This window comes from Mus musculus, chromosome 19, assembly GCF_000001635.26.
Source record: "Mus musculus strain C57BL/6J chromosome 19, GRCm38.p6 C57BL/6J".
NCBI classification, from domain to species: domain Eukaryota; kingdom Metazoa; phylum Chordata; class Mammalia; order Rodentia; family Muridae; genus Mus; species Mus musculus.
The window spans coordinates 46,501,648-46,518,442 of record NC_000085.6 but is presented as its reverse complement, the minus strand read 5'-3'; the positions used below and the strand labels follow the sequence as shown (position 1 = coordinate 46,518,442).

At 54.0% G+C, this 16,795-nt stretch overlaps 1 protein-coding gene across 2 annotated transcripts; it reads right to left on the bottom strand.

Moving 5' to 3' along the window:
• Nucleotides 1-1,637: 1,637 nt before the first annotated feature.
• On the bottom strand, nt 1,638-16,795 carry Trim8 (tripartite motif-containing 8). 2 transcript variants are annotated; one of them, XM_006527488.4, is made up of 6 exons: nt 11,515-12,019; nt 5,625-5,720; nt 5,102-5,335; nt 3,959-3,990; nt 3,706-3,821; nt 1,638-3,384 (listed from the first exon to the last, which is right to left on the bottom strand). In XM_006527488.4, exons 2-6 carry the CDS (start codon nt 5,715-5,717, stop codon nt 2,777-2,779), a joined length of 1,083 nt encoding a protein of 360 aa, XP_006527551.1. In that variant the 5' UTR covers nt 5,718-5,720; nt 11,515-12,019; the 3' UTR covers nt 1,638-2,776. The 2 variants fall into 2 exon arrangements, with proteins under 2 accessions (XP_006527551.1, NP_444330.2); NM_053100.2 differs by lacking the exon at nt 11,515-12,019 and adding an exon at nt 15,430-16,795 and having other exon boundaries at nt 1,988-3,384.

Here is a 16,795-nt window from a genome sequence, read left to right as displayed (position 1 = left end):
ACAGGAGCCTGCCTAGAGGACAGTGCACCTGTGTGGTACAAGGCCTGCCCCTCCAGAGAACCATAGGAAAAGTTCCTCCCTGCTTCCCTAAGCGGGCCGGGCCTCGGGGGGGGGGGGGGGGAGGGTGGGGTGGAGTTGGGGGTGAGCGGGAGGGCGGCACTTAAGCCTTTTCTGGGCCTCTGCCCCTCACTCTGCTAGGAGGTGGGTGACAGCTGCTTCTACGAAGCCAGGACAGCTGGGTAGCTAGGGACAGCTGGATGGAGTTTTTCCCGGTTTCTCCGCTGCCCAAACAGGATCTGGGCCTACAGCTGTGTGATCATTGGGGTGGGCTTCAAAGGAGGCTGAGGGTGGGGCTCCAGCCTAACTTATCTTCCACAGTGTCTCTCCATGCCTCGACCTGGTTAGTGCACCTGGAGAAAGGGGCCCCTCCCGCTAGCCAAAACAAATTGGACCAAGTGGGAGAGAAATTAGGCAGTTTTGCATCTTGGCTTTCAGCTCTTGGCATGGAGGATGTACCAGGGCTCCTGACAAACTAGACAGTGAGAGGAGGCGATATAGTAAGAGGGTCTATCTGCCCACCAGTATCCACCTGTCTCAGACATCTGTCCCCTCCCCTGGGCCCCAAACAGGTGCAGGAACCTGGGCAGCTTGTCCTAACTCCTAGCTCTGGCCTGTAGCCAGCCTAGGGTGGGGAGGTCATGCTGCAAACTTCTAAACTTCAAAAGAAACACCCCTTCTTTTGAACAGCCTGGGGTGTGTGTGTGTGACACATCTTTACTTTCCTACCTGGGACTTCTGTTTTTCTGAGGTGCAGTGACCGGAAGTCACCGAGGCCTAGGCAGCTCACAAGGGGCTTCCATTAAGGCTCCCTGCCCACATTGTACCAGGTTTGCCGATTCCACAGAAAACAGGAGGAAAAAGGAGAGAAAGAACTATGTACCTGAGAAGGTTTGCCTCCTTCTGGTCTGGGAAAACGGTACAAGCTCACTTTAAGGGGTGCATGCAAAACAGGAAGCTGAGACACAGGTGGTGGCTTGCTCCAATCCCAGCACCCTGGAGGCAGAGGCAGGTGGGTCTGAGTTCCAGGCTAGCCTGGTTTACAGTGAGTTCCAGGTCAGGCAAGGCTACATAGAAACCCTGGCTTAAAAAGCAACCAGTCAACTAACCAGCTAGCAGAGAAGAGGACCTTCCAGAATTGAGAGCCAGCCAGCAATCCCAGTGCTCAGAAGGGTTTAAAGGAATCTCTAGTTCAGTGCAGGAAGGTGGGTGTGTTCCAGCACTCCTCAAGGAGGCCATGTATTTAGACAGCCCTTCTCAAACCCCAGGATCCATAACCACCACTGGATTTAGGAATTCAAACTCCTGGGTTTTCAGATCTAGCCCTCCTTCCCCTTCTAATCCTATTACCCCTTCTATCCCTTCCAGGGCCAAAGTCCCAAGTCATTAAAGGAAGGAGCCCAGTGGCCCCTCTCCCCAGAATAGGGTCTGTTTTGTCTCTGAGTCTGCAGTCCTGTATAGCACCTAGCATATAGCACGTGCACACTGGCAGGACCTCACAGAGATGCCAGGGGCCTGTGTCCCATTGGGCCAGGTTTGGAAGGCCTTCAGCAAGGATTTATTCAATAAACCAAAGGTGAAGGACAGATGTAGCTGGTGTCTGAGAAGTGATATTTACAGGTCTGGGATTGTGTCTAGACCCAGGAGGACAGAAATCAAGACAGGAGAGTGGAGGCAGCAGACTTAGAGAGCCCTGTGCAGACCACCGTCAAAAGGTTCTAGGCCTGAGAGGGCCAGTGGGGTGAGAGGCAAGGCCAGGGCAAGACTGCGCCATGCTTATTTAGAAGACTGGATTTCAGTGTGTGCTCTAGACAGGAAGTCCATGATTCAGATAAAGTGCTCCCTGTAGGAAGGTGCTCTACCAAGATCCAGGGAAGGACTGAGAGCTAAGGCAGCCCCTCCCCCACTGACCTCCACAAGGGCTGTGCTCTTGTTTTTATTCATTATTTCTTTTATTTCTCTTTATTATTATTAATATTATTATTATTTGCTTTCGCTGTGGTCACTATCATTGGCAAAGTTCCTTTTTTTTTTTTCTCCTTTTTTTTTTTTTTTTTTTTCTCAGCTTTTCTTGGACACGGGGCTCCTGGCTTTGAAAGATTCCACTTGGGTTTGAAGATGCCAAAGGCTGCTTGAGATGTGGCCTTGAACTTCCGGCTAGAAAGAGGGTCTATAGAAATCACTCTTGGTTTAAAAAAAAAAAATTGAAAACTAAAACAAAGAAAACCCTCCACAATCTCTAGGTCACTCTTTTCTCCACCAGTGATCACACTGCCCAGAGGAACCAGTGAAGGGAGGAGAAACGGGCAGTGGGTGCTGGGCTGCCTCCCAGGGCGAGCAAAGAGCTGCCATCCAGGGCTTCTTCCAGCCATGGGGGTGTGAAGGGAAGGGGGTAGGATTTGTTTTTTTTTAAAAAGAAAAGGAAAGAGAGCCCAGTGCCTTGAGTTAAGATACTGTCCCAACTCCAGGGCTACCTGCAGCCCCTGCCAAGGGCCAAGGCTACTTCCCACCGTCACCTCCTCATCCAGGAGATGCATAATTAAAAAAAAAAAAAATCAAAACAAGACCCTAAATAAAACATAATCCAAAAAAAGAAATGACGTGGAGGAATGGAGAAGAAAGGAGAGAGGAGGGTGGAAAGGGCCGGTCTCTGAATGCATAATTCCCGAGCCACCGGGGCTGGGGAGAAGGGTCCCCAGCGTCCATTGCCTGCTTGGCGTTAGCTTGTCACATAGTGTTTGGTGGACGGCTGCCCATACACCCTGTAGAAATCCTGGTGGCCAGGCTGCTGAGAAGCGTCGAGCCAGTCTCTGACCGCCAGGCCAGGAAGTGACTGAGGGACGGAGGGTGTGGGTGGAAGTGGGTGTGAATACTCCTGTGAGGGCACTGTCCAGGGGAAGTGGCCGGATCGGGGGTACGGCTGGTGGCCACCGTGGTTGGCCACGGAAGAGCAGTAACAGTTGTCCACAGAACAGACGAGAATCTTGCGGCCGCCATACTGGGGGAGCATGGGTTGCTGGGTGGTGGAGCCGTTGGGGTACTGCGAAGGGGGGAACACGGGACTCGAGTGTACTGGCTGGGTACCGCCTGGCAGAGCCACCAAGTGCTGCGTGGAGCTGCAGGGACCCAGGGGCTGCCCAGACTGCCCCTCGCTGCTGGCTGTGCCCGCTGCCCCGTACTGGCCGCCCACTGGGCCTGACGAAGTCTCCAGGAAGCTAGCCTCAGGGAAGGCTGTCGAGTGCTTGCGCTTTTCGGCCCCAGAGCTGTTCACACCACAAGGGTACAGGGGTACGCTCTGTAGGAAGGGCACCGGTGTGCTGAAGGGACCTGTGGAGAGTTTGGAATGTTGCCGAAGCTCCCGACCCAAACAACCCGGGTTTCCTCTCTTGGGTGGGCTTTGAACCTCTGTGGGTCCAAATGTGTGACATCTTGGTTGGTGTTTACTATTTTTATATTCTAACTGAAAATAAAACAAAACAAAACTGAAGCTCAGGAAGGTCATGTAATGAATGTCACTTGCCCAAGGTCCCATGCCAGAAGTGGCAAAGCCAGGGTATAAGCCCAGGCCTGCCTGGGTTAAGCTATACTGCCTCTTGGAGCTGGTACTGGCTGGCCGTTACCCCTGCCCAGAGGCCTTTAACCCCTCACCTTCTAGCATCTTCCGCAACTGCTTCTCCTTCTTGGCCACCTCGTTCAGGAACAGCTTGGAGTTCAGGTGGCCGATCTTAGGGGGAGAAAGGCTGCTGCCCGTGCAGGTCTGGGTCCTGGGGGGCAGTGGACGGGGCGTCAGCTGTGAGGGGGGCGTGTCACCCATGAGCCCGCCCTTCCTCCCCACCAGTGGGCGTGGCCCTCTCTGCCCTCCCTCAGATGTGTTCTGGAGGACTGGGGGCTCTCAGCTCACCTGTCCATTAGGATTTTCACAGACTTGGTGTTCTACAAGGGAAGGAGAGGACAGTCAGTCAGCGGGAAAGGCACGGCAGAACAGCTCTGGCTACTGAGCACAGCAAGGCTCCTGTTGTTCGAAACAGAACCTCATGTATCCCAGGCTGGCTTAGAACTAAGCACTAGGAGGACCCTGAACTATCCTCCTGCTTCCACTTCCTTGTGCAGAGTACAAGAGAGTATGGCAACGGGCATAGTATACGGTACCGAAGAGCAATCCCTGAGCTTTGTGCATGCCAGGCAAGTACCACACACCCTAAGCTGCATTCCCATCATGTCTTCTTTGTACCCCTTACATGTGGGAGAGGGTGCTACAGGCCTTTTGCTGGGTCTCTTTGTTATGTAGTTCTAGATGTCCTAGAATCCACTCTGTAGACCAGGCTGGGCTGGCACTCTGAGATCCACCCGCCTTTGTCTTGTCTTTTGAGTGCTGGGACTGACAGTGTGCACCACCTAGTCCAACAGGCCTTTGAAATCTGGTGTCAGAAGCATGTGAGGAGGTTCACGTCGTATCATGTTACACATATGATCCAAACAGGACACCACAGTCCAACCCATCAATACTTCCACAGCAACCTGTTTGAATTTTCTTATCATGTGAAACACAGAGAGGCCGTTAACTGCCCATGCCAGTTCTGCCCAGTATTTGCTATTAAATGAGGTAGCTGCCAAAATTTATTTCTTTTAGTTTTCAAAATTTAAAAAAAAATGTGAGCCAGGCGTGGTGGCGCACACCTTTAATCCCAGCACTTGGGAGGCAGAGGCAGGCGGATTTCTGAGTTCGAGGCCAGCCTAGTCTACAGAGTGAGTTCCAGGACAGCCAGGACCACACAGAGAAACCCTGTCTCAAAAAACAAAACAAAACAAAAACAAAAAACAAACAAACAAACAAAAGAATGTGGACTAAAAGGATAGTTGGTGGACTAACAGATAAAGGATGGCGGACTGGTCACCAAGGCTTAGGAAGCATCGGTGACTTGCCCAAGGTCACAGAACTAGGAACAGCAGTTGGACAAAGTCTAGCCCATGCAGGCTGGCTCCAAAGACAAAGGAGGTGAGCGTCCTGGGCTAGAAGCAGTTGGGAGCAGGGCTTCAGTCCCACCTTCATGAAGCCGACGTCCTCTGTCTTGTCGAAGAGACGCTGCAGGGAGCCCAGCAGCTTCTTGGCCTCCTGCATGCGCTCCCCAAGGTGCAGCGCCTGCGCCGCGTTCTCGCTGCAGAACTTGGCTTGCGCCTTGTCCAGGACCTCCACTGTCTGCCGCAAGTCTTCATCCAGCAGCTGGTGCAGCTTTTCGTACTGCAGCCGCACCTCCTCCTTCAGCTGGCTCACTTTCTCCTGCAGAGATAGACAAGGATCGGCAGGCACATGAGCACTGAGTGACCTCGGGCTGCCGTCACTACCCCAACTCCATTTCTGGTGCTAGGGTCTGGGCTCTTGAGGCCCCTGCCTTCTGAGGGTAAGGTGTGACCCACCAATTCCCCCTGTATAGCACTGGGCTGTGTGCCAACCACTCTTGACCTGTGGGCTCCTATTCCAATAGGTGAGTGATTGACAGGTGGCTCCGGCACAGAGAGCCTCAAGACCCTGCATCCCCATCACCCCACTTGTGCTCAGGGTTCACTACCTCCACCAGGCGCTTGTCTGACTCGAGCTTGTACAGCTGGTCCTCAATGTCCTGCTCTCTCTCCTCCAGCCGCTCCTGCTGCTTCATGAGCATCTTCTGTAGGGACAGTTGGAATAGCAGTGTGAGAATGGGGTGCTGCTCCACACTCAGTAGGGCAGCATATCACCCTCTTGTTCACAGAGTCTTCTCAGAGGTCCTCTGACTCAAGAGGACCTAAAATCTCTACCAGCCAGCCTCCCTACCCCTCAAGCAGCACCAGGACCAGCAGTTTTCAGTAATGGGAAACGCGAGGGTCTTCATGGGTAGTCAAGCCCTGAGCTTTCTAAGGGCAGCCCCCTGCTTTCTATGACCCATCACTTCATTATATTTAGAAGGGGGTTCATCTAGTCACCCTAGCCATCCATGAGGTAAGTACTGTACTATCATCATTCACAAAGGATGAAACTGAGGCCTGGAGAGGTCCGACAACCTGGCTACAGTCATCCGGCCAATGGAGCTGAAGAGATGTCTCAGTGGTTAGGAATGCCCACTGCTCTCGTGGTAGACCCAGAGTCAGGTTCCGTTCCCAGCACCAGTCAGGCAGCTCACAGGCGGTTCAGGGGACTCTGACTCCTCTGGCCTTCCCAAGTGCTCATAGACACACATATACATAATTAAAAATAAATATTTATCTCTGAAGTTGTAGAGCTAACGAGTGATACATCCCAGGTAATGGGGTAGGAGGCCTGTGATTATTCAAGCCAGGAACCTTTCCCTGGGGCACCGGCTTGAGTAGAGCACCCTAAGATGCAGACAGTCAAACAGCCTCCAAGGTGACACAGGCTCCTGAGCTTGCCTTATATTTGCCTTGTTCTATAGCTTAGCAACAAAGCCACCCCTTCCTTGTTCCCGAGGCTAAGCCCCAGTCTCAGAAGTCACGTGGTTCAGCACCTCAGCAGGACCAGTAGAGAGTGACTCCTTTTATTTTATATATGAGTGTTTTGCCTGAACATAACTATGTGCACCAGGTACCTGTCTGGCGCTGGCAGAGGTCAGAAGGGATTGGATCCCTGGAAATGGAATTGAATGCAGGTTCTCTGCAAGGGTTACTAATGTCCCTAATTGTCTGTTTCCACAATCCTTTATCCCATCACAAACACACCTCTTCAGACAAAGTCTCGCCCACCTAACATGACCGCCTCCTTTCAGATAATTCCCCATGGCCAGGAACCATCCAGCCGCTAGTGTAAGGTAAGTACGTCTTTGGCTGGGACAGGAGCGCCACGCCACGTGCCTTTAGAAGGTCCTGTGACTGCCTGCTTCCCCAGGATCTCCCCAGCACTGTGCTCACAGGGCACTTCAGTTCTTCCTGTCATTTCCTGCCAGCTAACAGTGCCCGCTTCTCCTTTGTCCGCTTTCTGAGGCCCAACTCTGAGGAACTTTCCATGACCCTGTTTGTTCTGAGTTGGTACAGGTCTTCCAATCCTGGTCATGTGGTCTGTCGGCTGTCACATCCTGCCCTACTGGGTAGCAGTGTTCTTTAGTATAGCAGCCACTTTTTACATTGAGATTAATACAAAATAAAGTAAGGCAGATATGGACATACGGGCCTGCAACCCTAGCACTGGGAAGCTGACACAGGAGTTTTGGGAGCCGGCGCCAGTACATAGAAAGACCTTGACTCAAAAAAAAAAAAAAAAAAAAGAGAGAGAGAGAGAGAGAAAAATGGAGGGCAGCTTCAGGCTCCCAGATGCACCAGCCTCAGCTACTGTACATAAAATGCTGCCACTCCCAGGAAGTCATGTGGCAGCTCTAGCCTAGCACCCCCCCCCCTCACTAGGCTACCGCCCCCTACTGTTACTGTGGTGTTACAACATGGAGGATAGAGCCCAGGGCCTTGCACAAGCTAGGCAAGTGTTCTACACAGACCTGCATCTTCAACTCACATTCTGATACTTTGTATTTCATTCACAAGTCATGATCTGATTTCTCTAGAAATTCTAACCCTCTCTCTTTTTTTTGTTTGTTTGGTTAGTTTTTCGAGACAGTGTTTCTCTGTGTAACAGTCAGTCCTGGCTGTCCAAGAATTCACTCGGACAGGCCCAGAACTCAAGACATTTTATCTCTGCCTCCAGAGTGTTTGGATTAAAGGCATGTGCTGCACACCCATGCAGCATTCTTTTCAACCCTCTTAAGGGACTGAGCTTTGGCTTGGGATGGTGGCACACATCCAAAGTATTAGCTCTTCGAAGGTGAAGCAGGAAGATCACCGCAAGTTCAAGGCCAGTCTGAACCAGAAGGGTTAGAAAAAAATAAGAAAAAGGCAAAAGGGGTGTTGGTGGAAAATAAGAATTGGTGTTAGCTAGGCATGACGGTGCAAGTCTTAGTTTCTACTCTGGGGACACTGAGGGACAAGATTGAGGTCATTCTTGGCTATAAAGGGAGACCCTGTATTAAAAGGGGGGGGGGCTTTGCAGCTGCAGCTGCCCTCTGCCTTTCTTCATAGTCATACCTCAAAAAGGCAGGAGAACCTGGTTGTTGTGAATCCATTTCCAGAAACACCCAAGGGCTAAACACAATGCTCTGCAAAGCAGCTCCCAGACACTCAGGGGAAATGTCCACCTTGGCAAGGGCACTTCTCTTCTGCTGTGGGGGCCTTTAGGCTCACCACATAACCCCTGCTCACCTTCCCTAAGAGTTCCTTCCTCAATTATATCTAAGGAAATCAAGACCAGCAGGAAACTTCAGGCAGATCTATTCTAGAGAGGTTGCTAGCCAAGAAACAAAGAAGAAAGATGCTGAGGGGTTAGGTGAAGGTAAGGCTCTCTTTCCAGGTCTAGAAAGCCTGGAGTTGGTCCCAGCTGGCTCTTCCCTGCAGTGACCCGGCAGACCGTGCCCTTGTCAGCCAGAGTGGCCAGATTGACAATAAATATAGCTTGTATGGCATAGAAATGGAGGTGCCTAAAGGACTGCCCAGATACACACCTGAGCAACCTGGGCTCTGAGACTCCTGAGTGCACATACATTTACACCCAATTACAAGTAATGACTGTTGGGTCTTTGGAGACCCCCGACAACGAAGGGGCTGACATTGAAACTTTCTTAGGGGTTTAAAGAAGCAGTTCAGTAGCTAAGAGTGCTAGCTGCTTGGGTGGAGAGGATCCAGGTTTGATTCCTGGCACTAACAGGGGCTCACAACCATCTGTAAATAACCTCAGTTCCTGGGGTTTCAACACCTTCTGGCCTCTGCAGGCACTGCGCACACACAGTATACATACACACAGGCAGGCAAAATACTCATACACACTTAAAAAAAACAAGCTTCACTGTAAACAGGAGGCCTCCCCCCTCTCCTATATCACAGGAGCTCAAACAGCACGCTGGCTGCCTATCATGTGTGTGCACAGGTGTGACTCACACGGAAACAAGCACCCCAGATACAAATCAGGGTTCAGGCCACCTGATAGCTCAGGCTCTCACTATTCCATGTCTGCCTGCCTGAGTCATGGATGACCAGGGCCCTGAACAGAGATGAGGAAGGGAGGCCAGGCTGAGTCTCAGGAGAAGGAAAAGACACACAGACAAAGGTTCCAACCAACCTAACTTCTCCTGGGCTGGGAAAGAGTCTTGCCCTACAAGCCAGTGAGGGCCCCTCCTGCTTCCCGACTGAGGTCCTTCAGGAATTTATGACTGCTATCCATCCTGGCTCCTGCTCAGCCCACTCTCTCCTCTGAGGCATTCCCAAGAAGCACCCCTACTCTAGGATGCTAGTGTTGGGCCTCAGCTTCAGGATTCGGGGTTGGGTCCAGCCAAGGCCCAGTGAAGACAGTAACCCCCTCCTCACCTAACAGACCCCCCTTTTCTCAGGGCAGGAAGTAGAAGGAAGCTCACCAATGAGAGATTCAGGGCTGGCAAGGCTGGGCAAGCCCCTCCCCCCAGCTTCCCTGCACCCAGGGAGGGCAGGGAGAGGTGCTACTTCAAGCACCAGCGAGACTGGCAAGAGGCAGATGCCTCTACCAGAGTTCCACCAAATCAAAAAATCAAATGGGCTGAGCACGGTGGTGCACACCTTTAATCCTGGCACTTGAGAACTGAGGCAGAGGCAGGGGAATCCCTGTGAAGGGAAGGTAAACAGGGGTTATGTGGTGAGACTTAAGGTCCCCACAGCAGAAGAGAAGTGCCCTTGCTGGTGGACATTTCCCCTGAGTGTCTGGGAGCTACAGAGTGGATATATCGGGTGCCAGAGCTACATACATAGAGAGAGACTCCATCTCAACAAACAAAAAACTGAAACCAACCAAGCAGGAAGATGCTGGAGGACCACGGGCTTGGGAGGCGCTGCCCGCATCCCCTCCCCACTCCCAGCTACCTCTGTCTAGCCCAGGATCTCCCCACCTTCACGGGGAGTCAGTTCCCACCTGGGAAAAACACACATGAGGCTGGATTCCATCCCCCAGCTTGAGTCCCAGAAAGGCACTCCAAAACAGGGAGTAGAGGCTTTTTAAACTGCCTGTGCCCCCCGTCCCCCTAAGCTTCCTGGACTGTGGCCCAACTCAAGTGTGTGGAAGGCGGAACCATGTCTAGTCTAGAAGCAATGCAGGGACCAAGTTCTCTGGAGAAGCCTAGAAGTGTGGGACTTCATCACTGTTCCTTTGCCTTGGGGCTTCAGCATTCTGGGCCTGTGAACTCCCACAGTTCTTCATGGCTCCAGAGTGCCCATGTATCTCAGACCTGCTTCCATGCCTTGATGCCCCACCCAACCAAGAGGGGCAGTCATAAGGGCCTAACTTCTGCCCTGCCACCTCAGGCTCCTCTGGAGCCTGGCCAGCTAGGCCCTGTTGGTATTTTGCTGCCAGACTAGACCAGGCAAACGGGTAAGGTTTGGAGAGTAAGGGCTGTGTAAAAGTTAATAAATAATAATAATAAACTCTCAAGTCAACCTTGAAGAGAAGGGAGGTCAGGGGAGAACAGGATGAGGGCCAGGGCAGAGGCAGGCCCCAGGTTTGTAGACAAGGCTGAGGTTGGCTCTGGCAGGCTCAGTGGTAAATGTGAGGGGACAAGAAAGGGGCCAGGTTGATGGGAAAGAACACATCTCCTTGCTTAGGTCATGTCAGCGCTGGTTCCCTGATTCAGCTTAGAACCTTGTAGAACTTTCTTCCCAAGCTTCCAAGACTACCCTTACTCCCATTTAATCCTTTATCCCAAGATCCAATATGACCTGGCTCCATGGCACAAGCATTTTCTTGTCCCCTTCAGAAAGTCCCCCTTCCCTGCCTCGGTGCCTGCTTTGGACTACTATGTGAACCCTTAAGCCAGGGAAACCACAAGCCCAGGGGTAAGGGGTGGTGGGCACAGGCGCCGGGGCAAGGAGAAAGCTAGAGACTCAGCCATTCCCACAGGCCACCAGCATGAGAGGGCTTCCCAGCTGCAGAGCCGAATTAGCTTTTGCTGCGCACAGAGCAGCCTCTGGGGCAGCAGAACAAAGAGGCGAGAGAGAAAGCCCCCCTTTGTCTGGGTTTGAATGCCAGGCCGGCCAGGGAGGAAGGTTTTCCCAGAGCCAGGGATGAGCTGGCCAGGCCTGCTAGCTCAGCCCAGGGCAGAGGCCCAAGTGGGGCTGCCCACCCAGACTCTCCTGACGCCCCAGCTCTGCAGCACCCACTGGGGCTCTGTCCTAACTCCAACACCCACCACAGGCAACAGCTTACCTTACATGAATCCCAACCTTCTCTCCCTTCCCGAAGAGCCCCAGGTGAGGAAGTCCTAAGGCCCCTGGCAGGCTCACAGCCCACCTATTACCTGTTCAAGCACTTAGCAAGTGGTAGTCTGAACAAAATCAAGGACAGGAAATTCAGTTTGCGGGGGTAACCAGCGAGGCCCAAACAGCCTGCCCTGTACCCCACTCCCATCTCACCTGACACCCACTCTTCTCTCACAGACATAAACACATGAGCATGCTCTCTCCTTCACTCCACAGCCACACAGGAAAGTAGTGCCAATTAAGTCAGTCGTGCACACATCCTTTCTTGGAGATACTCATGTGAGAAAAAAATAAAATTAGTTACAATAGACAGACAGACAGACAGACAGACAGACAGACAGACACCCTGAGTCCATAACTGCTGGCAGGTAGAACAGTGGGAGTGGATGACAGGCTCCTGGCTGTCAGCAGGATCCTGGGGTAGAGGCAGGGGGACTGGATCTCTGCCTGAGGCTTCTCTTAGGTCCCAGAGAGGAAGCCAAAGCAGGCTTCCTTCTCTAAGGACTCAGATGATCAAGGAAAGGACAGAGCTCACACTACCCTCTTCCCCGCACACAGAGCTTCCCCACTCTGCTTTTGGCAGAGGGAAGAGTGTGGGTCTGAACTTCCTGAATCAGCCTGTAACCCCAGCCCCAGCTCAGCAGAGACCTCTAGGCCTCCCCTCTTACACCCGGACGGACTCTCTACAGGGCTTTTGTGTATCCCCACCCCACCCCACCCCATCCCACACAGGTATCGGGTACTCTCACTCTAAGCAACTACAACTCTCAGCAGTGGGACTGTGTTCTCAGAAAACACCTCTTTTCCACAAGAGGGTGGGGGTAAAGCACGTGGTTCAGGCCAATATCTCCAGCCTGCTTCCGGGGTCCTAGACATGACCCAGAAGCACAAAAGCCATGTAAGTTCCAGTGTGCACATCTGCAAAGCCCTTCGCTGCATGACCGGGACTTCTCCTGGGTCCTTTCTATGTTGGGAGAGTTCATAAGAGTGCTCCCAACTCCCATCAGCCTCCCCATGACTAAGATGAACCCTTCAACTTAGAGGCTTGAAGGGATCTTGTCTGACAGTCAGGATTGCTAGGCCTGAGCCCACCAGATGTCTCATGCCTGGGCCCACCACCCAAAGGAAAAACCCTCCAAGGGCACAGGTATGTCCCAGTGAGTGAGCTCAAGGCCCCATCTGCTTGGCACCCAGTCCTCTCAAAGGCAGAATGGGGCAATGTCCTGGCCTGCACGGGCCTAACTCTTGAGTGCCACCCCTTCCTGATGCCCCACCCAAGCCACGGGCTCAAGTACACAAGAGTGGGTACTTGTGAGTATTTGGAGACAGAGCTACTGGAAGGGTTAAGCAGGGTGGGGTGGGGGAGAGGGGTTGTTGGTGTTGATGGTGGTATTGGGTCTCTTGTTGTCGCTATTCTTGTTTTTCAGAGACAAGGTCTCACTATGTAATCCTGACTGGCCTTGAACTCAGAGATCTGCCTGCATCTGCCTCCTCAGAGATGGGATTAAAATTGTGGGTCACCACACCCAGCAACTCAAAACACTCAGCAGCAGCGTTAACTGTTTCCAGCCAACTGAGCCAGACCCTAACCCACTGTGAGGGCAGGTGAGAAACAAGAGGCAGGACATAAGGTTATTTCTGTGCTTTTGCTCTTATACCTTGGAAAATTCTGGTGCCCTTTTCCACAGCACTAGCACAAGACCCTTTCAGGGAGACTCCCTCCAGCATGAGGAAACCAGCTGAGGCAAAGCCCTGTCCTCCTGGATAGCCTCAAGAGAAGGCAGGGTTTTCTAGTCAGCTTTTCCTCACGGCTCAGCTCCTCCCCCAGGGTGGGAGCTCTACCTCTGCATTCAATAAGTCAGACTTCTACTTGAGTGATAAGGGGCTACTGAAGGGTTTTCAAGCCTGGGGCACCAGAGAAAATGGACGTGAGGAACCTGGAGGAAGATAAGCCTGGGGCACAGATGCTGAGCTCACAGAATTGCACATCTGGCCCTAATGCAACTCGCTCTTTCTGAGCTTGCCCCATAGGCATAAGAGCACATGCAAACATGCACACGCGTGCGTGAGTGTGCGTGTGTTCCATAAGCACACACAACAGACACACACCACGGAGCTGCTGACAGAGTAAAGTGTCTGATGAAAGGAACCCCCAGGTCCACTCTACAAGCAAATGTCACCCTTTCCTCCCGATCTTAAAGTAAGACATACCCATTTGAGGGTAAATGTAGGCACACATATTAGGATGTCCTCCTAATACCAAGCCAGGTGTTAAGTTTTCATCCCTACCCCAAGGCATCCCTAGCACTTAAGGGGTGCAGACACATGGGGTATACCACATCCTCTACATTCAGTCCTATCTTCTTCTCTTCCCTTCTACCCACTTTCTACAGCCAACCCCAGGACAGAGACTTGGACAGCCGTCTTTTCTCCAGTCTTTCCCTGCACTTTCCCAGCCTCCACCCCTACAGTCTTTATTAATAGCAGCAGCCTCAACCCTGGGTAAAGTGTGGGCTCTGCCTAACCGGAGTCAGGAGAGGAGGACCACAGGGCTCCTCCACTTCCCCAGGACTTGGCCTTTCCCAGATGCTGGGAGGAGTGACTCCACTTCTCCAACCCCCACACTTCCTTTAAGAAACCAGAGGCCTCTCCTGGCACAAAACCCCAGAGCTGGCCCATGCAATTGCAAACTAATTATACAGCAAATTTTGTTATCCCCGCCCTCAGCCTGCGGTGGCCCTTCTGCCTTTTGTTGGTTGTATATGTGTGGTTTTTAATTGCTAAACAGTGACTCATTTAGATTGGTCCCCTCCTTGTCTCCGTCCAGCCCCCACAACCACCAAGGAAACAGCCCGCATCTACATTCTGGACAGGCCCAGCTTCCTCCTACTGCAGCAGCCTTGTTGGCCTCCAGGGGCCCCCACCCTAAACACACACTCCCAGTTCCTACCAAACCCAGCCCAGCTCCCTTATCTTAAGACCCCTAGCAAGAGCTTTCAAGATGGCTCAGTCTTAGCTCGACTCCTTCTTCCCGGTGTGACTCAACCCAGAGTGGCAAGGGACCCGAGAGGAACCTGGGAGGAGCCCCCTTCCAGTGAAAGGGACGGAAGTATGCCCCACTCCAGTTCCCTAGCCAGGCCCAGAGGCCTAAGAGGGGGAAGGCGGTTTTGACATTGGCTGCTGCAGTAGGGTGTATACAATGGGAGGGGGTGCGGTTCGTAATCACCCAGCCGGCAGCCCAGGGGAGCCAGCTGCCTGAAACCAGATTTCAACGCGGCTCAACCTTAAACCCACAGGACTCTTTTTCCGTCTTCCCCGTCCCCTCCCTAAATGTGGGAGGGCCGTGTAAGAGGGCAGGGCTGGGAGGAAAGAGCCCAGGGTGAAGAAGTCACATACTTTAAGGTTTGTTCATGCCAGGCGCAGGCAGCATTCAAGTATAGAGAGAGCAGCTTTAGCCTGGGGAGCGTCTACTAGGACGGATTAGAAGAGCCGACAGTCGGGGACTCCTCTGGACACCCAGGCCTTGCCCAGCTAGATGCCAGAGTTCTTCTCTATCTCCGGAAGCTCCCCCCAACCCCCAGAGTGTTTCCAGTAGAGCTGAAAACTAACATGGCTGCTTTGTTTACTTCCTCATTGGTATGCCAGCATCATGGATCATGTCAGCCACAGCAGCGGCACCAGGACACTCATTACATAAACAGCAGCTGGAGAAGCAGGACCGGGGTCACTGCCTTGGTGACTTCCCGTAGAGCTTACAGAAACAATGCGGGGGGCGGGGGGGGGAAACTGCGCAAAACAGAAAAGCAACACTCCAAACTACTTCTAACAGCCTCCCCCCAATTCCATAAATGACTGAAGGAGAGATCTTAAGGGCGCAGGTGCGAGAATGCATCCAGCAGCCAGGGCCTTTCCCCCAGGACCTTGCCCCCCAAACTTTTACGGAAGAGTTTGGAAGAGGGCCTCTAGGCTAATGTCACGAGAGTCAGCTTGTGCGGATGGGTGGCTCCCAAGTCGTGTGTGTGTGTGTGTGTGCGTGTGCGTGTGTTCGCACGCGTTCAGTGTACTTGCCCGTATCTCATTCCTCCGTATCTCCACGTCACACACCGAGTGTCCCTGATGCGCGCCGCTGTAGTAGCAGCAGTACTGGCACACAGCCACCTGCTCGGCCTCGCAGTGGTACAGGCGGTAGGCGTTGTGCTGCGGGCAGCTCCAGGCCCGCACGTCGTCCGCCTCCACCAGGAGGTGCCCGCGGGCGGTGGAGGGCTGCTGCAGGTGCGTCTGCACGTGAGACTGGCAGCAGGGAGCCTCGCAGCGCAGGCAGACCTTCTGTGCCGGCAGCGGGGGGCCGCGGCGACAGAACACGCAGTGCAGTGCCGTCGGCGGCTTCTCCACGTGCAGGGCGTTGAACTTCTCCACGATGTTGGTGAGCTTCAGGTTCTTCTCCAGGCCCGGCTTCTGATTGTAGGCCTGGTTGCACTCCGGGCAGCGCACAAGGCCACTGTCCTTGGCCCAAGCCTCGCCGATGCAGCCCCGGCAGAAGTTATGTTTGCATGGCAGCTGCACCGGTTCCACGAAAACGTGCAGGCAGATGGGGCAGATGAGCTCCTCCTCAAAGCAGTTCTTCCAATTCTCCGCCATGGCGGCTGCGGGCAGGGGGCCCGGGTAGACCTCTCTAAGTCCCCAACCCTGGGGATCCGTCTGGTACAGCTGGGGACCCACCGAGCCCGGAGCTCCGGTCCCCGCCGGCCGCGCCAGTCGCTCAGTCACCAGCGCCTTCCGCGTGCCCGCCCCCCAGAGGAGGGAGCCTGGGTCCTCGCGCCGCGCGCGCCGCCGGCTGCGTCTCCTCCTCCTGGCGAGTGGCTAGCGGGAGGCGGCGGGCTGCGCCAGGGCCGCGGCCCGGGCACCAGCCCTGGAGGAGAGCGCTGTGGTCCAAATTCCATATAACAGGCCGCCTCCGGGGCAGCGCGGCTAGGGCAGCGGCGGCCCACGGCCTGCGCTCGGCCCCGCGGCTGACATCGGGGCGCGCCCCGCGGCGCACCGAGCGGGGGAGCCGCACTCTTCCTTTGGCGGCGACAGTGGCTACCTTCTGGCTGGTGCGAGCCGCGCCTTCCTCGCCTGGATCCCGGCCGAGGTCCGAGGGGGCACGGGAAGCTAGTTCGGCCGCGCCGAGGCTGGCTAGAGCCGGAGCCGGCGAGCAAGGCGCGCCAGCGGTCCCCGGGCCGTGGCGCAGGCGTCCCCCAGCTGGCCGGCCGGCTGCGGGTGGCAGGGCGCGGGCGGGCCGACTCCGGGGCGCTGCGTGCGCGCTGGGGCAGTCATTCAGATGAAATTCCAGTCCCCGGCCAGAGACACCAGCCCGCCTCTGCCTTCCTCCTCCCTTCACAAATAGAAACGGAAGGGGGAGGGAGAGAAGTGGAAAAAAAAAAAAAAAAAAAAA